Genomic DNA, 21,555 nt, shown 5'->3' with positions numbered 1-21,555 from the left:
CAGTCACAAACCACAGACTGGGAGAAAATTACAAACCATGTGCCTGAAAATGGACTTTTATGCAAAATACGTAAAGAACTCTCAAAACTCAATAAACAACCCTGTGGAAAAGTGAGCCAAAGATTTGAATAAACACTTCACCAAAGCTATAGAGATGACAAAGAAGCACATTAAAATGTGCTCAATGACATTGATGAAATCCCACATAAATGGGCTTCAACAATAAAGGTTGAGTAAATTGGCTTCCATTAGGAAATCCCAGAAAGACAGACAGCAATAAGTGTGAATGTTTAACAGAGTTATCCTTGATGTAGCTGCTCTGGGAAGGAGGGGGAGCTCCACTCTGTTAGTAAGGCACATGGGCCCCTGGCTGGCTCTGAGATGGTTGTCGGCCCCAGTCAGGCTCCTTGCTATCTGTTGAGTCTAGGCCAGTGAGAACACTTCCTTCCCAGTATTCTGGGACAAGATCCTAAAATTCACCCTGATGGGCCCGTTCAGTTCACATTCCACAGATGATGAAACAATGACTGAGGCCAGGGAGTAGATTCATGCTAATTAGTTTATACCTGAGCCATATGCCCTAACCCCTGAGTTATGGGAAGTGTTAGCTCCTCCCAGAGGTCCTCCCAAGTCCTCCCAAGGACTTTTATAAGAGGCGGGTGACTACCCAAACTTCAGCAGATAGAAACTTCCAAGGAAAGGTTGTTGGTGAGGCTGGCATCACGCCTTCCATGTGCCATCACCAAACTGTTCCGAGATGCTTGGCTTGGCTTGAAGTCACACTTAGTAATTTCATGTCTCAGCATTGTCATTGTTTCTCAGAAAGGAAAAAATTAAAATTTTTTTCTTTTTTTTTTTTTTAAAGATTTATTTACTTTAGAAAGAGAGCAGAAAGGAGAGGAGAGCAAGAGAGAGAATCTCAAGCAGGCTCCCTGCCAAGCGTGGAGCCCAACGGAGGGCTCGATCCCACAATCTGCAGATCATGATCCAAGCCAAAATTTAGAGTCAGACCCCAACCGACTGAATCACCCAGGTGCCCCAGGGGGAAAAAAAAATTCTCTAAATTATAATTTTAAGAAGAGAACCAAACACAGATTGAGAGCCTGTGTGAAGCTATCAGTATCCATTTTTTCCCATCGTATATAACTACTACACAGGCATATAATGTGACCCTTCATTTCCACTTATAAATGTTTGGAAAGTGGATCATTAAAAAAGAATGTAGTGATGAGCTATTTATTACAAGTGTGGAAGTTAGTGTTTAGAAGTAATGTATTTTGAAATTTTCCTCCTAGCCATCTTAACTGGTTAAGCATTCTGCAAAGAATACAATGTTATGTTTCCTGTAACACTCTTCTCTGGCCCGTGGCCTTCTTTCTTGATCAGGATGTGCTCATGGAGCTTCTAGAGCAGTGTGCAGATGGACTCTGGAAGGCTGAACGCTATGAGCTCATCGCTGACATCTATAAACTCATCATCCCCATTTACGAGAAACGAAGAGATTTCGAGGTATCAGAGTGGTTTGTTTTTTCCTGTTTGAGAGGACAATGGGGTGACACATACACGCAAACCTTCTTACATGCAAAGAGAACAAGCAGGCCATGGTCAGAGGTGACCTGTGGTCTCTGACCCTCCGTGTGACGCTGGAGGTCACCACCTGCCGAGCCACTATACGTGGCCCACACGGGCCCTGCCTCCGTACAGACCCCAAATCTCAGAAAACAAGGATTGGCAATTGTGGCACCCCAGTTTTGAAAGATTGCCAAGAACCGAGTTTTACAATCACCAGGTTCCTTCTTCCTCAGAGTTCCTCCTTGCTCCCTCCACGCGGGAAGCTATTGTCCCTGCCACCATTCCTGGGCTGGGGAGGTGGTCCAGCTTCTCGTAGCTTATCAAAGAAAGTAGGAAAAGCAAAGACTAAAATCGTAATTTGTAGGACTAATTTACCATCTCTGACATTTGATGTTAACTTGAAAACAGAGGTTGCTTCCTGCAACGTGGAGATTTAATGGATCCTCAATATGCAAAATAGCTCTTTGGGTGGAAAATACTATAACTGAAAAGTGGTCATTACCAATTATGCACTCGAGACCCTCCTGATTTTTTTTTTTTTTTGCATTTTGTTTCTTTTGCTCAAGTCCAAGGAATTTTTACCTCTGTGATTTCGTTTAATTGTTTTAAATCTGATTCTGCTAGTTGCAAGTGGGAGGAAATGGGTTTTGTTCTCCTTTTCAGAGGCTGGCCCATCTGTATGACACACTACACCGGGCCTACAGCAAAGTGACCGAGGTCATGCATTCGGGCCGCAGGCTCCTGGGGACATACTTCCGAGTGGCCTTCTTTGGACAGGTAAGCCTCCTCTCTGTTCTGCAGCCCTCCTAAGTCCTTGTTTTTTTTTGTTTGTTTGTTTTTGTTTTTGTTTTTGCTTTTTAATTCTATGAAGTTATATTTTATAAATTTTCTATTTTCTATAAATGCTGATTTGATGAATTTGTCATGTTTAGTATGATTCTTATCTTCCTTGGCAGTAAACTCTCTGCTTTTTTTTTTTTTCTTCCTGTCTTTTCTTTATTACTTTCTTAAGGCAGCGGTAAGTTCTCCCTCCATAAGACATTTTTAGCACAACTTTGGTACCTCAGTGTGGTTTGCAAGTTTCCTTTTCCAGTCTGTATGTATATCTGTCCGGTCATTACAAACTCCAAAAAAAAAAAATAATAACATTTTATTCCATTTACAGAAATAAATCACCTGTTTCCTTATACATCTATACTGCATGTTTTAAAATGAAAATTAAGACTTTTCCAGTTTCCTGTGTTCCCTGTGCATCTCTATCTTTTGTAGTATAATATCTCCACAAGTTTATTTACCCTTGTCATAATTCAGAAACCCTGTGGAAAAGGGTTCATTTAAATTTAACGGCAAGTTTAACCACCAAGCCTCTAACATGATTAAATGGCATTAAGTTATTATAATTTATTTAGGGTGTGTGGTTTTCTATGAGCATTATATAACCTTCAATTTACCCTGTTATTGTCTTTTATAACTTTATAGCAATACCAGTTCACAGACAGTGAAACAGATGTGGAGGTAATTATAGTAAATGCTTAAAAAGCAAGTAATGTAGTGAAATTACTGCATCTAAACTTCTAGTTTGATGTGGGTGTTATTTGTCTCATTTAGCCTGCATTTTTTTTCATATACTATGTATTTTGCACCATTTTCTCTTTTATTTTAGATGAGAAACTTTTTTTTTTTTTCATTTCTTTCAAGTATTAACCCCAATCTGGACTTTAAAATTTTCAACCTTTTTCACTTCCCATGCAATTCTAAGCCTTTTTGTATTCAGACATGATGGGTGCTGAACCACATGCCAACCAGTGAGAGCGAAACTGTTTTCTGATTATCATTCCCCAGCCCTTTCATATTTTTCTCATAAATAAAGCAAAACAGAACTTACACACCCTTCAGATAACTTTTGCGGAACCTGCTCCAGACTGGAATGTTTTTGTTTATGCCGAAAAGTCCTGTGTAAATGGGGGAGGCCAGTGAGGGGAGAGTATGTGCGTTTCCGAGGCCCGCCCGGAGCAGGCTGCTGAACCACTCATTAGTGAGCTCTGCTTCTTGGGAATGTGAAACAGGCTTGAATCCATCATTCGATACCAAGAAAACAGTCTTGAATCCCTGATCCTCCATTTCACTCAACACTTAATGACAGCATTCTTGAATGAGTTTGCAGTTCTGTGTTTTCCTTTATCTCTGCAGCCCGACTTCACATTATTATCATTTTCCTTTCCTCTTCAGAAAGCCTGTTGAAGTAGGATTTTGTTTTAGACTCATCCTCCCCACCCTGCTTTTTTTTTTTTTTTTTCTTTTTTTTTTTAACCCATATAACACAAGCATCCTTCCTGGGTGGTAAACCTAGGGCTTATAGTTGGGACTAGCTCTAATTGTGCTTTATGTCACAGGGATTCTTTGAAGATGAAGATGGAAAAGAGTATATTTACAAAGAACCCAAACTCACGCCTCTGTCAGAAATTTCCCAGAGACTCCTTAAACTTTACTCAGATAAATTTGGTTCTGAAAATGTCAAAATGATACAGGATTCTGGCAAGGTATGGCCATGTTTGGGAATATTTTATAGCAATATAATACTGTATTATTGATGGATTGATGATGCGTGATTGGTCACATGTATTCATAAATGTGTATAGTGGGGGAGAAACAGGAAAAATTAAGAATGGTTGGCCTTGAATAATGTGTAATTTTTTTCTTCTTGACACCTTTCTGTGATTTCTGATGTCCTTCATTAAGTAAAGATTTCATTATTTTAAAAGATTATTTTTTTATAGGATGCCTAGGTGTCTCAGTCAGGTAAGCATCTGCCTTTGGCTCTGATTATGATCCTAGGGTGCTAGGATTGAATCCCACATCAGGCTCCTTGCTCGGTGGGGAGTCTGCATCTCCCTCTGCCTACCGCTCCCCCTGCTAGTGCTCGCGCACTCTCTCTCTCTCCCTCTCTGACAAATAAATAAATAAAATATTTAAAAACAAAAAATACCTTTTACAAAGTGACGTCTGAAAGGATATACCACTTTCATCATGATGATGGACAGACCAAGGAAGGAACTAACTAGCCAGCGTGTTTGTAGGAATGAGATCTAGGATTTCTGTTTAAAGCGGGTGTCCTCTGCTGTATTGCTCTTAGGAAGACCTTTTCTGAAATTATACGTTTCTCTGTATTTTTATGTGTTCCACTGTCTTCGGGACATCTCCAGGAAGTTGGGTATCCCTTCGTTTCCTGAAATTCAGGCCGAGATAGATCTCCTGTTTTTTGCCTCAAAAATGTCCTCCTGCTAAATGAAAAGCCAAACAAATGAATAAACAAACACAAAGCAGAATCCGACTATAAATACAGAGAACAAACCAGTGGTTGCCAGGAGGGAAGGGGGCTGAGTGATGGGCAAAATGGCTGAAGGGGAGTAGGAGATGTGGGCTTCCGGTTAGAAGCACAGCACTAGGAACGTGGTCAGTGCTACTGTAATAGTGTCACGTGATGACAGATGGTAGCTGCATTTGTGGGGAGCACGGCTTAACGTATAGAAATGTTGAATCACCATGTTGTACACCTGAAACTAATGTAATATTGTGTGTCAGTTACACTTCAGTTTAAAAATAATAAAAATTGGGGCACCTGGTTAGCTCAGTTGGTTAGACATCTGACTCCTGGTTTTGGTTCCGATGATGATCTCATGGGTCATGAGATCAAGCCCTGTGTGGGCCTTTGTGCTCAGTGGGGAGTCGACTTGAAGATTTTCTCCCTCTGCCCCCCGCCCCCAGCTCATGCATGTACACATGTACTCCCTGTCTCTAAAATAAATAAATCTTTAAAAGAAATAAAATTAAAATAATGTAAATAAATAAATATTAAATATTAAGCAAACAAAAATGTCTTCCTGCTCAGTTTCCAGCAGTGATAAGCTCTACATCCTTCTAAATTCACCCCTTTGGGGAATCCCTAGTTCATTTTCCATCCTGAGCCCTGCTTTGGAAATCCTAGTCTCTGAAATCTGTTTCCTTGAGGCCCTTTTTTTCTCCAGGGAAACATCTTCCAGTTTCCTGCCCAACTGGTAGATGAGGGACAAGGAAACAGGTAATTCTGGATTCCGGATGCAGGACCTGAGCAAGGGTTGAAGGTCCCATGTTCGGTCTGCAAGCTTTGACCTGCTCGCCCTGTGTTCTGCTCTGTACCTTTGCCCCTGCTTTCTGCTGAGACTGGTAAACCCACTTAGACTTTTCTCAGACCAGTTTCTCCAAGGGGCAGCCCTCTTCTGTCTTGGGAGGGGAAGAGGGAAGGGAACCTGGAGTTTGGCCACTCCAAATAGACTTTGGCCACTCGTCTTGATTTCCACCTTACTCCTCCCCCAGTCACCCTAATCCTATTGCTGGTCTTTCTAGACATCAGTCCATTCAGGCATCTGTAACAAACACCAGAGACTGGGCAGCTTATAAACAACAAAAATTACTCATAGTTGCTGTGGTTGGGAAGTCCAAGAAAATGCACCAGCAGATTCTGTGCCTGGTGAGCTGCTTCTTCCTGGTTCACAGACAACCGTCTCCTCTCACTGTGTCCTCACATGGTAGAAGGGGTGAGGAAGCTCTTTGGGGGCCCTAAATATAAAGGCATGAATCCCACTCCTGGGGGCATCACCCTCATGACCTAATCACCTCCCACCTGTCAGTACCATCGCATTGAAGGTTAAGATTTCACTCTGAGAATTTGGTGGGAGGATAGAGGGTTAGTCCATAGCAGCAGGCTTCTGAGAGGGGCTCTGACTCACTGGTTACCCCTCTGTGTGGGAACTTAGACTAGAACTTCTATCGTGACTGAGTGCTGTTTTCCTCAGGACTCTTCTTTGTCCCACCTGCATGGGAAAACAGGGACTCCGCCAGGTTAGGTAGCACACCTCTGTGCAAGTGCCTTCTAGAAATTCAGTAAATGCTCTCATCCACTGCTGTCTTCTCTCCTCCTTCCTTGCTCCTCACAGGTTAATTCTGTACTGCATTTGAACAGAGTTGCACGAAGGAAAGGGATAAACACACACTGTTGGTCTGTTTTTAACCAGAAACCTCAACACGATCTTATGAAGACCTCCTTTTTTCTTAGACCAAATTACTCATATCTGATTGCCTTTTTTGCCTCTGAAACCGAAATCTTTGTCCAGGTCAAACTGTGGCTTTAACACTGTAACCTCATCTCAGGGTTCTCATGTGTTCTTCTGCCCCCAGACACCAATCCTCTGCTCTTCCTGCTGATATTGACATGGACCTACAACTTTGGAAATGAAGTCTAGGGAAATACCCCTGAAAAAATAGGCAAGCACGTGGTTTCCATTGCTTTTAAATTGGTTCTGCTGAGGAGAGTTACATTTCTAGGTTTGAGTATAGTTACAGGAATTGGCCAGATGGCTGTTTCTAAAATAGAAGTAATAACTCGTGACTTTTTGATTTTCTTAAATTCCAAAGTTTTAGGCACATTTGCACCTATTTCTCATTTTTCTTCACACACATCCCCGTTGAGAGGACAGTGGTGCCTGGTAACTTGAGACCCACAAAACCTCATTCGTTTGTTGGCCCCAGTTCCAGAACTGTCTCCAAATTCTCTGCAGTCATTTCTGCCAGACCCCTTTTTATTGCTCTGCAAGCTTAAATACGATTCATATGTGCAAAATTGATTTGTCTCCCTAATAAATTACCTGTTGTGCTTGTATGGAAATGCCTGTCTTTCATGTTCTGGTGCGTCCCAGACGTTAGCAATGCAGTTCTAAAAGCATTTATGTGCAGAGTCAAACAGGAGCTAAACTTATAGTTAGATGAGTCTCAGATTAGTCTGTATGTGTGTTAAAGTAATTCATCCACATCTGTTTACATCTAATCTCTCTACAGATTAATTATAATTTGAGGCTCTAGGTGTTAAACATTATTACTAAAATAAACACATGTAAAACCACAGTTCAGGAACCCAGCAGAAAAATCCATGCAGGGAAGTCATTCACTAGCATGATGTCTTAAAAAAATTCAGTGTCATGAAAAAGAGGTGGAGAATTCTAGATTAAATACGATCATCGACTAGATTCTGCTTCAAACACAAAGAGCCACATTTGAGGAACTTTAACGGGGTGCGTACTGAGTGATATTATGGGTTAAGTTAATTTTACTAGGTATAATATATTATGGTCATGGGGGAGAATGTCCTCATGTTTAGGAGATGCTGGCTGAAGTGGCATCATGGATACCACTTACTTTGAAATGGTTCAGCTAAAACAAAATGTCTACGTGTGTATGTGTAAGTATCTGTCCGCCTGTGTGTATGCGTGTGTGTGTTTGGAACAAAGCATGAGCAGTTGTTCTAAGTGGTGGGTGTGTGGCTGTTTGTTGTACTATTCCAGCTTTTCTAAATTTTTCCAGATCTTTTATTTCTTTATTTTAAAAGATTTTATTTATGTATTTACTTGAGAGCACGTGTGTGCGTGTGTGAGCGCAGGAAGGGGCAGAGGGACAGGGACAAGCAGATTTCCTGCTGAGTAGTGTGGAGTGGAGCCCAGCCAAGGGATGGGGTGAGGGGGTGGTGTGGGAGGGCTCAATCCTGCAACCCTGAGATCATGACCTGAGCCAAAATCAAGAGTCGGACATTTCACCGACTGAGCCCCCCAGGCGCCCCTCCAAATCTTCTATTAATAAAAAGTGGAAAGACAAGCTTTGGGATGCTTGGAAGGAGTCTTTCAAGTAGTACCAATCTCCCATTTTGTTTATTCATTTAAAGGTCAACCCTAAGGATCTGGATTCCAAGTACGCATACATCCAGGTGACTCATGTGATTCCATTCTTCGATGAGAAAGAATTGCAGGAAAGGAAGACGGAGTTTGAGAGGTCCCATAACATTCGCCGCTTCATGTTCGAGATGCCCTTCACTCAGACAGGGAAGAGGCAGGGCGGGGTGGAGGAGCAGTGCAAACGGCGCACCATCCTGACAGGTACGGTTCCCCGGCTTCTTCCTTGAAGAATCGTGTCCAGACATGAGCCTGGACACCAAGATGAAGAGCTCTTCACAAGGGATCCAGAAGCTTCTAGAATGAAGGGCCCTTCGAGCTTCGTTAACTTTCCCGTGTCCATTTCAGTTTAATATTTATCTCGTGCTTACTTTGGAGGACTCCTGACACTTTTCTACTTACCTGTTAGCACCTCCTTCTTTGACTAGAGCAGAAGTTCATATACAGAGTCAAGTCACTGACCCTTTTAAGAATCTGGTGAAAATAATGGACCTTATCTCCTCCGAGTGAATATGCACAGGACTTGAGGTGATTTACAGACTCCTTTTGAAACCCATGTGGACCCCGCTCTAGACCTCTCTAGGCCCAGGGTCCCAAGAGCCCCTGCACACAGTTCCGTGTCTCCCTCACAGGAAGGGACCCCTTGTGTATCTTTATCACACAGGTCCCAGCATGAACCTACTCGGGGATTGTAGGCTGAGTGAATAAGTGGGATATGAATCTGGAGCCCTTCCACTTCATCTCTGAGAGTGGCTGGCCAACCTCAGCTTGAATACCTCCACTGCCAGGAAGCTCACTGTCTTCCTAGGCTCTCCGCTGGGCTGTGACTGAGTTTTCATAGATTCTTGGACACTGTGTAGCCATCGAGAACCCAACTTCAGAAATGTGTTTTGCATCATTTCCCAGTTCCTGGCGGTGTAGAATCATCTTGGGCATCATTTTTACCTTCTTTGGGGGAGCCTGACCCACCCACTTGTGGGTTAGGGTCAGCAGCATAACAGGGATAACCTAAAAGAAAATACTTTCTTGACTCTAAAAAAAAAAAAAACAGAAAAAATCAGTGAGGAGGCCTGCTCAGAAAGCCAGGTATGTCTACACCCAGTGTTTCAAAGAGCGGTCATTAAGCTCAACCAGGAAGGTCCCTGTCGCTTGTCCTGAAGTCTATGTTGCAGGGTGGTCCGGCGGGTCACTAAGACCGAACCCTGTGATGCCGAGTGCAGAGAGCACCGTTAAGATGCCGCATTTCACATGGGCCTCTGCTCTGTCCACTGATTTGGACACTTGGAGTGGGTGAATTTGTATCTCAGTAAAGCTATTACCATAGAAAGACGATGACTCATCGTGAAATAGCTCAGAACAGTGTATTGGGGAATCTTCTACCCTTCCTAGGAAGGAACTGAGATAAAAGTTAAAATAAAAAACAGAAAGCCTCCTTTCTTAAAGAGCCCCTACTCCTGCTTTTACAGTAAAGACAACCTGTAAAACACAAACAGCGCAGTCCTCGACAGGGGTAACCCCTCCCCAGCTGGAAGTGAATGTTTCCTAATGGACACAATTGGAGATTTCTTCTTCTTAGGACAGCTCCGTTTCTTGGGGGAGCCATTTTGCTGGCTTCGGCTGTTTATCTCTCCAGCTGTCCTGACTAAGTCAGCGCTTATCACACTGGCCCCGGACCCGCAGCATCAGCATCACCCAGGAACTTCCGAGACATGCAGATTCTCGGGCCCCGCCCAGCCCCACTGAATCCGAAACTCTGGGTGTGGGCCGTGTTGAATAAGCCCCGCCCCCGCTAGGGGATTCTGGCGCAAACTGCGCGCTGCTGCTTCAGATACGCCAATTTCCCTGATGAGTCAGGGTGAGGATTTTTTTATTCGCATGAGTCCGCTCAGGTAGCGTTACTGATCTATAAACAGTTATCACCATAGGGTGCTTCCTGGCCAGATTCCCTTCAGGGTTACAGTTGACCATCTGGTCACAGAAATATTTTTGAGTCGCTGAACAAGAGCCAAGCTCCCTGCCTGCCAGGACGGAGGAGACACAGAGTCTGAGCACTGCAGAGAGAGGTGAAGGAGCCCCCTGGGTTGTCGGCTCAGCTGTGAGGATGAGAACGTGTGGGCGGAATAGAGCCCGCGCCGGGGGGCCTGCAGATCCGGGTCGGTGCTCAGCCGTGGGATCGTGGGCAAGTCACTTACCCGCTCCCCGTGCCTCAGTTCCCTCATCTGTAAAATGAGGGTTACGCTATCCATCTTGTGTTAAAGAACTTTGTAAATTATACCGGGTGGGGGGGGGGGGGGCGAAGAATGTACTCTGTTTTGCTGGATTGTGCTGGATCTTAGCTGCCTTTGAGCCCCTTGCCTTTTGAGGCTGCTGCTGCGCCACAGGGGATGACAGTACAACAAAACACCCCAAAAAGTATAGTTTTTATCCTGAAAGATCTCAAAATATCACAAGCATGGTCGGGCATCATAAAGATTTAAAGAATGGGTTAGGGAAAAAATGGTACTAAATGGTACTAAACACTAAAAACACATAAGCTAGGGGCGCCTGGGCGGCTCAGTCAGTTGAGTGTCTAACTCTTGATTTTGGCTCAGGTTGTGATCTCAGGGTCATGAGATCGAGCCCTAAGTCGGGCTTCACACCCAGCAGGGAGTCTTCTTGGGAGTCTCCTTCTCCCTCTGCCTTTCCCCCAGCTTGCTCAAGCTCGCTCTCTCTAAATAAAGATAAAAATAAAATCTTTAGCACGTAAGCTCTATATCAACTTTCAGTTAAAGATACACCAGTATATTCTGAAGACTTTGAACTTGAGAGTTTTCCCTTATGTTATTATTCCTTTAGGTTCTTAATTCCATTGCTTTGCTTCAAACCAACCTTTGACCATCCAAGTTGTAGGGGAGCCCTGGCCCTCCCTGCCCTCTGAACCCGGCAGAGGCTCACTTCCCTGGATTGGTCAATCTGCTGGAATTGCGGGATCATTTGCAAAACCTAGTGATCACCCTGCAGGCCCCTTTGCTGTACCTTTGTGAGCCTGCCTCCCAGCTTGATCCCCTCCTACAGAACTCCTGCTGTGGACATTCTTCCCAGTCACTCACTATTCCGGAGTCTTCCAAATCCTGTCAAGAATCCCAGGAGGGGCAGAGGTATTGTCTGGCTCTTCATGTCCTACTCAGTCTCACCAGACTGTACAGGCACCCACCCCTCTCAGCCACCTCTTCCCCATCCTCCCACCCAGTCAGTCCTCGAATTTGCCACCTTCCAGGCCACTTCGTTCTTTCATTTAGCCACTTGGGCAGTAACACACTCATTAATTCAACAAATGTATGGGGCGCTGGCAGTGTTCCAGCCTGCCATAGTGACAAAACAGAGATCTCTGCAGTTTACCTTCCAGGAGGAGGAGACAGACAACAAGCAGTAAACATTCCTGTACTGGAAGTGACTGTGTGTTCTAGACAAACGCAAAAGGAGATCAGACATGCAAGGTTGACTGGGGAGGGTGGCAGTTTAAATGGCGTAAACTGAGGAGGCGACACTCAGTCCAGACTTGAAGGAGGTGAGGGGGTAGATCATGCAAACGTCTGGAGAGAGAAGGAGCTGTCAGGGCCAAGGCCAATGGCGCGGGTGCTTGTATGCAGCACATTCAGGGGACAACCAGCAGGCCGGTGTGGCTGGAACTGAATGACTCTGAGGGAGAGTGGGAAGATGGGGCCAGCAAGGAGGGCAGGGGGAGACCTAGCTACACAGGCCTGCTGGGCTCAGGCACAGGCGCTGCGTTTTCTGTGTTATACTCTGCTTTGCTCCTCTACGTTTCCAGTTATCATCGCAAGACTCAGGACTTTCACGCTGAGTGAAATCCATATAGTCCACGGACAGCTCACAAATATCCTTGGAATTCATTTTTTTCTCTTAAGCAGTGCCGTTTTCACAACACAGCCCTCAGAAATTCTGTGATTTGACATGGCCGTTAGCCTCCTGAAACACTTCCATGGGACTTGGTACAAACTCACTGCAGTTGCGCTCATCTGTAAAGCACTTTCTGTCCACATCTCCGTGCTCCCTGGCGGAAAGTGGCAACACCCGGTTCTTGTCACACTACCAGAGAAGTGTTAGGTTCAAGGGGGGTTTATCAATCCCAGTGGCTGCCACTCAAAACTATCTACAAGGAATGCAAAGGAAATAGGAGACAAGACCTTTGGACTTGGATTGGTTAAAAAAAACACAAACATTTAGGGACTGGAATAGGCCTGTAAGACTGTGACAGTTGAGGCTACGGCAGGCTGAACACCTCCGGCTTTTCTAGACTCCAGATGGTCTATCTGAACTCTGTGCTCCACAGCGCTGGCCCTGTTTTCTCATTTTGTCCTTTCTACGTAAACTCTCCCAGCCACTTAGTAAAGAGCAGTGGTCCAAACATAACGCTCCTATCTTACCTTTGCTCATTAAAAACTAAACTAAGCTTTTAAGCATATATATTCATGTCTATTCATAAACATATATTAAATAAAGGTACTATAGATATTTATACATCACGTAAAGCAACAAGTTAGAAATTGAAACAGACCCAAATTAGAAACTGGCTGTTTTTCTCTTCATTTTTAAACTGTTTGGTGTTCATACGTTCTGATAGCTTGTTATGATAAATGAAAACAATACTGATTGGCTTTCATGTAGCAAAAAAACTATAAGAAATAGTAAATGTTTTTATCTCTGTTTTTTATTCATTTATGTTTCAGAATATCTTTATCATAGTGTGACTTCAGTAATTTGTGAGATTCTGGTTCCTAAAATTCTTTGCTGGGAAATATAGTCTCACTTGGTCTTTTTTGTGGATTTCTCTGATTTGTGCAAACTCAAGCATGGGATTCAAAGTTCTATAGAGAAATGAATGTTCTCAAGGATATGTTTATGGAGCGATTTTCTGGGCTTAAAATCTGTTCTGTGAGATCTCAGAATGGTGTACTGTTCTTTATATCTTCCAAGCCATCTTTTACATACTAGCTCTTTCAGATCTCACAGCTTCCAAGGAAGGGAAAGCATTTATGGTTAAGAAAATTGAGCAGGGAATGATAAAGTGATTTCTTCAAACACACACTTCTCACATTAAAGCTTAACAAGGACCCAGCTCTTTTGATGTCACAAGATCCAGCCCATCATTAAACATATGCGGTGATAAAGGAAAATAGTATTCTGGTCCCACAAAATCCTGCCCTCGGCCTTGGGCAAGCTTTGGGTTCCTTACCTCTAACATGAGACTACTGAGTATTTCTACCTCAGTAACTGTAAAGATGGTGCGAGCTGCAGAATGATTCTGGGACCCATTCCTCCACAGCAATACACTGCTTCCCTTACGTGAAGAAGCGGATCCCCGTCATGTACCAGCACCACACCGACCTGAACCCCATCGAAGTGGCCATTGACGAGATGAGCAAGAAGGTGGCCGAGTTCCGGCAGCTGTGCTCCTCAGCTGAGGTGGACATGATCAAATTGCAGCTCAAACTGCAGGGCAGCGTGAGCGTTCAGGTGAGCCGAGCGCTGGACACAGCAAACCCAGGGCAGCAGGTGCCAAGGCTCATCTGGACCTTGGTCAATTTCAAGTCCAGCCAGGTTGAGTGTAGCTCCTCTGCTTACCTGGTGATCCCACTTACCTTCAGGGTCTGTGCAGTTTCTCCTGATACCAGACGGGGGTGGTAAGCTAGGGCCCCCACCTAACCCCACTTGTAGAGATAGTGCCCCCTGAGCTGTCTGCTAGGGCCCTGAGACAGCTCTCCATATGAACCTTTTTTTTCCCCCCATTTTTTTCAGTTTTTTCAGTTTGGGGAATTCGAGTGGCCTAACCAGAAGCATTAAGACTCTTCTAAATATAAAGAAGCTGTAGGTTTCCTTATAAAACTGTTGTTTTTTGGTTTCTATGAATTTATAATCTGGAAAAGTACCTTAAGTTTCACTCTCTTAATTTCTGATTTACAGAAATTCTTTATTTTAATATAACTCAATTAATTACTTTTTCCTTAAGTGGTAGCATTTTTGTGTCCTCTGTAAGAACTTGGTTCTTAAGTCTGTCTCGAAAATGTTCTATATTTACTTCTTTTGTTTGGCATTCCTATATTGATTTGCAATCCATCCAGAATGGATTTTTGTATGTGGTAACAGATAAGGGCAAGATACATTTTTTTCCATATAGCTGTCCAGCAATGTGCACCATTTATGGAAAAGATCATTTTTGTTCTAAGTACTGATTATACACATATGTTCAGCTGTGAAAATTTAACAAGCTATACTCTCATATATACCTTTAGGTTTGTATATAATACTTCAAAATTACTGGTTTTTAAAGGGTATCTTACTTACGTGTTTTCCTAGGAAATTGGTAAATGTTAAATCACCTCTTTACAGTGATTAGTATGCTTCTTGACTTTATTGATTTTAAGTATATATAAATAATTCTAGCATATATTACACACACACACACACATATACACACACACATATCCTCATAGCTAATTCTTTTCTCTTTCAGAAAGGGTGCATTTGGGCGCCTGGGTGGCTCAGTTGGTTAAGCGACTCCCTTCAGCTCAGGTCATGATCCTGGAGTTCCAGGATTGAGTCCCACATTGGGCTCCCTACTCAGTGGGGAGTCTGCTTCTCCCTCTGACCCTCTCCCCTCTTCATGCTCTCTCTCCCTCTCTCTCAAGTAAATAAATAAAATCTTTGGGGGGAAAAGGGGTACATTTATGAAAGTTGCATTTGGATTGTAGTAGCTAAGCTTTAGGGGGGTTTTGGTTCATTTTTTGGAATGAGTTCTTGTCACCTTTTTATCAAATCCACACTGGGTTGTTGCCTAACGTTTTCTAAATACCCTTCACCACAGAAGTAATTACAGATGTTTGAATCTCTTCCCTTATGACCTGAAAGACTTAAGTGCTGGGGCGCCTGGGTGGCTCAGTGGGTTAAGCCGCTGCCTTCGGCTCAGGTCATGATCCCGGGTCCTGGGTTCGAGCCCCACATCGGGCTTTCTGCTCAGCGGGGAGCCTGCTTCCTCCTCTCTCTCTGCCTGCCTCTCTGCTTACTTGTGATTTCTCTCTGTCAAATAAATAAATAAAATCTTTAAAAAAAAAAAAGACTTAAGTGCCAAAATAAGTTATCAGGTGAATTTGATAAATATTCCAGCAATATGAGTGATTACATAATGGGGTCAGAGATCACAATTTTCTGCAGTTAAAAAACAAAACCGCTCACTCAGTAACATAGCCCGGGAACATCCAGCCTCTATCAGAACACCAGCAGAGGGGTGTGGGCGCCAGTAAAGGGTGTGCCTGGACAGGTTGAGCTTCCTAAAGGGCAAAATGTGCCCTGCCATTTGACAGTAGCCTCAGAGCTTTATAAATACCCAATCATCAGGGTGCCTGGGGGGCGCAGCTGACTGAGCGTCTGACTCTTGGCTTTGGTTCAGGTCTGATCTCAGGATCTTGAGATCAAGCCCCACTGCAGACTCTGCACTCCATGAGGAGTGTGAATTTCTCTCTCCTTTCTCTGTCCTCCCCCGCCCCCGCACATACGCATATGCACGCTCTCTGTCAAACAAATAATTCTTAAAAATATATATAAACACCCAGTCATCTTAAAAAGCAAAGATGATTACCCCATGATGAGGAGATTTTTGTACATGTGTACCCACCAAGATAACAACAAAGTTGCAGCTGGAGGAAATTAACTTTACCGTTTTATTTTTGTATTTCTGTAATTCTTTCACCAAGAGCCTTGCTGGGGTTGCTCTTCTGTAAGATAGAGCTATCAAGTGGCTTGTGCGACTCTATTCTCCAAGATCTTGCTTCGTTAGACCTTAGGAAGTCTTATCAACTTTCTTCTTTACGTATCCTTAAAATTGAGTAGATTGTGTCATTTTGGATAATTGGTCATTGCCCAGGTCATTAATGTAGTTCCCCACACAACACCTGCAGTTGCCTGCAGATGACACCTGCGGTTGCCTTTAAGGGTTAGCTAGTTGCTCCTGTCTCTGAGGGCCCACTTCCCACCACTGTGGCCCTCTGTCTCCCTGTCTCTGGTTCTCCTGCCGTTGCTGTGCAAGTCCTGTCCACCATGGATCAGAACTGCAGCCCAGCTCCTTCGTCAACAGTGACAGAGCAGACAGACAGCCCGCCCTACTTAACTTACCTTCTGAGCCCACCACACCTCCCAGGAAAAATGATGCAGTAATCACATGGTCAGGTTGTTTCTCACACTGTCTCAGAGGCCTGGGACTTTCTTCTTCCCACTCAGTGGGTCTAATTAACCTTCCTGCTCTCCACATTCTCATGTATCCTAACCTGCCCAACTTCAGAGAACTTTTCTTGGCTGATTGAGAGATGCAGGGTTCTGGTTCACTCCCCCTGTTGTTAGAGGCCCCTAATCTTTGGCATTCAGCCCATTTCACATGGTTACTTCATTTGAAGGTAGCAAGGCAGTTTGCTCATGGCCGTCTACACAGTTCAAGGAGGCGAATGGTTGGTTTTTAAAAACCAAAAATATACTATATTCTTTGGCTTTTCACTAAACTCACCAGATGGACGTTAGTTCAATGTAGAGTAGCACAAATACCAGTTGGAAGACTTGGGCTCTGATCTTTTATTTATTGGATGTTCAACCTTGAACAGATGGTTCCGTTTTCCAAACTTGGCTTCTTCCTTCATAAAATGAGCCATCATCTCAAGTGCCCTGATGATGTCTGAGTTGATAAAATCAAATGACATAGAACAACATAAGCTTTGTCCATGGTTTCCTCGTTGGACTGTCCGTTCCTGGAGGACACGGATCATGACTAACTCAAATGGCATTTTTAGAACCTGTCGACTGAAACCAAATCAGTGATGATGGTCATTTTTATTATAACATCATTTTAAATATTTGTTCTTTATCCAGGTCAACGCAGGCCCACTAGCATATGCCCGAGCTTTCTTAGATGACACAAACACAAAAAGATACCCAGACAACAAAGTAAAGCTGCTTAAAGAAGTTTTCAGGTAAAGCGCACTGGAAATGTCTTTCTCTCATCAAATATCAGTCATTTCTGTGCTCATTCAAGAAAAAGATACTACCAGTTAGACTCACTCTTTGTCCTCAACTTATCTTTATTTCCCTCTCTCACACCATTTTAGGCAATTTGTGGAAGCTTGTGGTCAAGCCTTAGCAATAAATGAGCGTCTGATCAAAGAAGACCAATTAGAGTACCAGGAAGAAATGAAGGCCAACTACAGGGAGATGGCAAAAGAGCTTTCTGAAATCATGCATGAGCAGGTAGGGGCCATGCTGGGGTTCTCATTTTGAGCAAGCACACATTAGTTGGGGTCTCGGATACACCCTGTGATGGCCTAAACCTTCTAGAAATTTGATATTTGAAGAAGAATGTAGCATGCTATCTGCAGCTACTTTCTGAACACAGGTTACTTGGGGGAACAGCTAAAATTCACCCACCTGATACCAGCCAATACGACCAGAGGAGGACAGCGCCCACCTCCCTTTTGTCTCACTCAGAGTTGGCCATGGTTCAAAGCTCTGTCCCTCCCCACACTAACCTCGTTTAAAACAAAACAAAGCTCTCGCGAGAAATACCCGTAGTGTTCCTAGAAATTTTTTCATTGACCCAATCCTTTGAAAGACCAGGATTTACCGGCCCAGTTTAAGGAATATTCTGTGCATTAAATGACTTTTGCCACTTCAAAAAATAGAGTTGTTCAGTTTTTGGCTATTTACAGCTGACCTGGGTGCCCCAGTGGATTCTTCACGGCTGCTCCTGTCATGATGGGCATCCTTCCCAGTTACGTTGCTCCTATCACCGTCCTGTAGGGGTTCCTTCCAGTAGGATTACTTACGTGGGCTCAGTAGTCAGAGGGGACAGCTGGCTGGGCAGACGACTGAATTCAGAGAGCAGCTGCCACAGCATTGCTTTCTCAGAGGTCCATTTTCCATCAACCACAGCGATGACCTCCGAGTCATGGTGCCAGTCTTAATAAGCAACGTTAGCACCTCCATCGTATGTAACGACTTTTGTCTGTTCCCTCATAATGGTCTCTCAGTCTTGCAAATGGAAGCCAGGCCCACTTGTGTCAGTTAACATATCATGTGATAGTCTAGTTAGGACATTTCTGTCTTGGGAAACTAATGTAAATGTCTAAGCTCTCACTTGTGTGCTTTTTTCCCTCCTCCATGCTGACACAATCAGATGGGATGGTAATGTCATTTTTCAATTCTATTTTTCTGAACCTCAGTAGACTGCCTTACATAAAGTTAGGACTGTGTTTGAACAACTGTAGACATTGGCATAAGGACAGTGTGTGTGCAAAAGGAGCCACCCTCTTCTGGACCTTTAGGAAAGTAGAAAAAAATGGAAATGATGAAAGAAAGAAATGTATGAATAATTAAGCAGAAAGGGATGGTCTCGTGGAAGCAAGTTTTTGGAGAAAGCTCGAGGTCTTTTCCACAGAGCTTGCAGATTCCTGTGTAACAGAGTTTGATCAGTTGGTGTCAGCATTTGGCACCAGAAGAGATGAAAGTAGGAAAAACATATGGACTGATAATGTTGAAGTAAACTCCCATGTTATTTGGACATTTAACACAGGGCTGTACTCTAAGAAACTGCACCTTGAACTTTCCATTATCTCAACAACTAGGAAGAGTATACTCTTTTGAACCCTCAAGCAAAAAAGGGTTATGACCTGGAGTAGACTTGCTTTGGGATTTTTCCAGGGGAGCCTCCGAATATGTATGTTCTTCTCAGTTGCCGCCTGGCGGTAGGTCAAGTCTTGCCCTTAGAATTCTCCCCTGCGTTACCGAATGTGAAGAGAGACTTGTTCCGGGTCAGACGGGCAGCTGCTCACTCCTTCCCCGGATGGAAGTCCATAAAGCCCCGAGAAAAGGAGCCAGTAGAGAAACAGATGCTCAGGATTCATTTTTTAAAAAGACTTTTCCAAGGGACAGGACTAGGTTGTGTCCCTGCCAAGTATGTGTAAGACAGGCTTCACCGCCTTATAATCTGGCAAGTCAAGAAGGTGAGTCTAGAAGGCTCCATTCACTGATTTGTAAAGGAAACAAAACCTGTCGTGCTTGACTTTCTCTGTGTGATCCTGATCTGACAAAGGCCATTTGCTAGTTGAGCTGATACAGTGCCTCCACAAAGCGCCATCATTCAGGGGAGCAGTGACCATCAGGGAATGAATAAATGTTGTCATTGAGAAATGTCGTTAGGGGCATGACACCTGGGTAATGTTGTGTTTCTGTGCCTCAAGATTTGCCCGCTGGAGGAGAAGACGAGCGTCTTACCGAATTCCCTTCACATCTTCAATGCCATCAGTGGAACTCCAACAAGCACCATGGTTCACGGGATGACCAGCTCGTCCTCAGTTGTGTGACTTTGCCTCATGGGTCACCTGTGGGGATTTGCTTTGTCATTTGCAAACTCAGGATGATCTCCAAAGCTAATCACTGGGCTCATGCAAAACATGGGGATGACCGAGCGCAAGGAGACGTGAAGGGGAATGGGAGAGAAAGGAAATCAAGAACTGTGTTATTTCGTGGCTGATTTTCTAGAGGAGTCATAGGAGGGTACACATATTTTTTTAAATCTTGCTGGCAATATTCAAAGTTTTCATTCTGTCTTAACAGAGGTGTTGGTGGACTCTCTTAAGCTGGAGTGAAATTTTATTCTTCCTTACAAAGTAGTATTAAAATAAATGGCCTGGAGTAAACAAGTGTTCTGGAATGTACTTAGCAGGGACAGTAGCGCTGAAATGGAGGCTGGAGTAACGTCCACCTCTAGGCAAAACTGGAAAATCTTGAACATATTTTTTTTTTCCTGTGGCACATTCGGGTTGAATACGAGAACTATTTTTGTGACTAGTTTTTGATGACCTAAGGGAACGGACCGTTGTAACTTTTGTACCAGTGAGCCAAGGAGGGTTAGTGCTTTTATACTCACCTACTTGCATTTAAAAGAATATGGAAGCTTAGGAAACTGTGTGAGCTTAAAACTAGTCAAGCAGTTTAGAACCAAAGGCCTCTATTAATACACAAAACTATGCTAAAAATTTAAAAGTAGTACAGTATATAGTTATGTACATACTCTGTCCATACAGTCTCCGCATTCTGTACATACACATACGACATTTCTACATTTTTAATCTCCTCACATCAGCTTCTGCATTAAGTTCAGTTGTGACAAACTTGTTCCGCTCTTCGCATATGCAACACACTTGACCTTTCTGTTTTATCCTTGTACATAAAGAAGTGCAATATGGAGATGTACACAGTCTTTGCTACGTTAGGTTTATAAACTGTTTAAAAAAAATTTCATCCTTTTGCCAAAGTGTCGGAGTGTGTCATCAGTAAATCATAAATCCTGTGGTGAATAGTAGTGTAATTTTAAAGCTTTCACCATGTTATATTTTCTTTTGAGACATTAATTTAGTAATTTTATATTTGGAAAAATAAAGGTTTTTAATTTTATTTAACTAGAATCTCTGCCCTGCTGTAATTAAACACTCTGTACCACATCTGTATTAAAAATAACATTGCTCATTTTCCGGTAGTGAATATTGGGTATTTATTATTTGACAGTCCCAGGAGGGGCAGGATATTGGAGTCCTTGGGGGTGAAATAATATGGTTTATGAAATTTGCTTTCAAATACTTGAGAAGAAAGAAAGAGTGTGGGTGGATGAAGCAAGATTGACAAGTGTTGGTAATTGTCGAAGCTGATGTTGGGTACCTGGGGAATCGTTACACCAATTTGTCTGCCCCTGTGTGTGTTTCCATGATGCAGATTTCAAGAGGCAGGTCTAGGCATCAGATCTGCCAGAGGATTTGCCTAAATGCACTGTTGTGCCACAGTCTGGCTCTGAATTCTTCTAGTCGTTGCTCAATATGCGTAGACACCCCCTTGCCTCTGGCTTTTCCTCTTCAGCTCTATCAAGAGTTCCATCAGCTTCCTCACTTATTTTGAGATGAGTAACTTGGAAACAAGGTGGTCTTCGATCCCAGCAACGCATTGGCAGCCGAGTGTCCACACACTCTCCGTGACCCACATTGTCCCAAAGAAAACCAAGTCAAGTGGCAGCTCTCGCTGCAGGGGCTGGGCCTGCCTCTCGGGTACCCAGCGCCTGGCAGGTGAGTTCATGGTCACCAGCCCCATATACTTGTGGTGGTGGAAGGAGGAGGAGTCTTTCCACAAGAAATAAAATAGCTGC

At 43.5% G+C, this 21,555-nt stretch overlaps 1 protein-coding gene across 30 annotated transcripts in view; it reads left to right on the top strand.

The window, feature by feature from the left end:
- Positions 1 to 20,891, top strand: part of DOCK9 (dedicator of cytokinesis 9) — a 282,088-nt gene extending 261,197 nt beyond the window's left edge. For 15 of the 30 annotated variants that reach the window (XM_047720303.1, XM_047720297.1, XM_047720295.1 and 12 more), the window contains 10 exons: positions 1,387 to 1,509; positions 2,236 to 2,349; positions 2,585 to 2,590; positions 3,052 to 3,087; positions 3,966 to 4,112; positions 8,321 to 8,531; positions 13,651 to 13,841; positions 17,238 to 17,338; positions 17,474 to 17,612; positions 19,601 to 20,891. In XM_047720303.1, the coding sequence (XP_047576259.1) occupies positions 1,387 to 1,509; positions 2,236 to 2,349; positions 2,585 to 2,590; positions 3,052 to 3,087; positions 3,966 to 4,112; positions 8,321 to 8,531; positions 13,651 to 13,841; positions 17,238 to 17,338; positions 17,474 to 17,612; positions 19,601 to 19,723 (1,191 nt within the window). In that variant the 3' untranslated portion in view covers positions 19,724 to 20,891. Of the gene's footprint in view, positions 1 to 1,386; positions 1,510 to 2,235; positions 2,350 to 2,584; positions 2,591 to 3,051; positions 3,088 to 3,965; positions 4,113 to 8,320; positions 8,532 to 13,650; positions 13,842 to 17,237; positions 17,339 to 17,473; positions 17,613 to 18,537; positions 18,546 to 19,600 lie in introns of all 30 variants that reach the window. The other 15 variants (XM_047720305.1, XM_047720308.1, XM_047720302.1 and 12 more) reach the window with 3 other exon arrangements.
- The last annotated feature ends 664 nt before the right edge of the window (positions 20,892 to 21,555 follow it).

This window comes from Lutra lutra, chromosome 3 (genome assembly GCF_902655055.1).
Source record: "Lutra lutra chromosome 3, mLutLut1.2, whole genome shotgun sequence".
Classification (NCBI taxonomy): Eukaryota; Metazoa; Chordata; class Mammalia; order Carnivora; family Mustelidae; genus Lutra; species Lutra lutra.
Note: the sequence above shows the minus strand (reverse complement) of the source record. Positions and strands in the feature narration are given on the sequence as shown.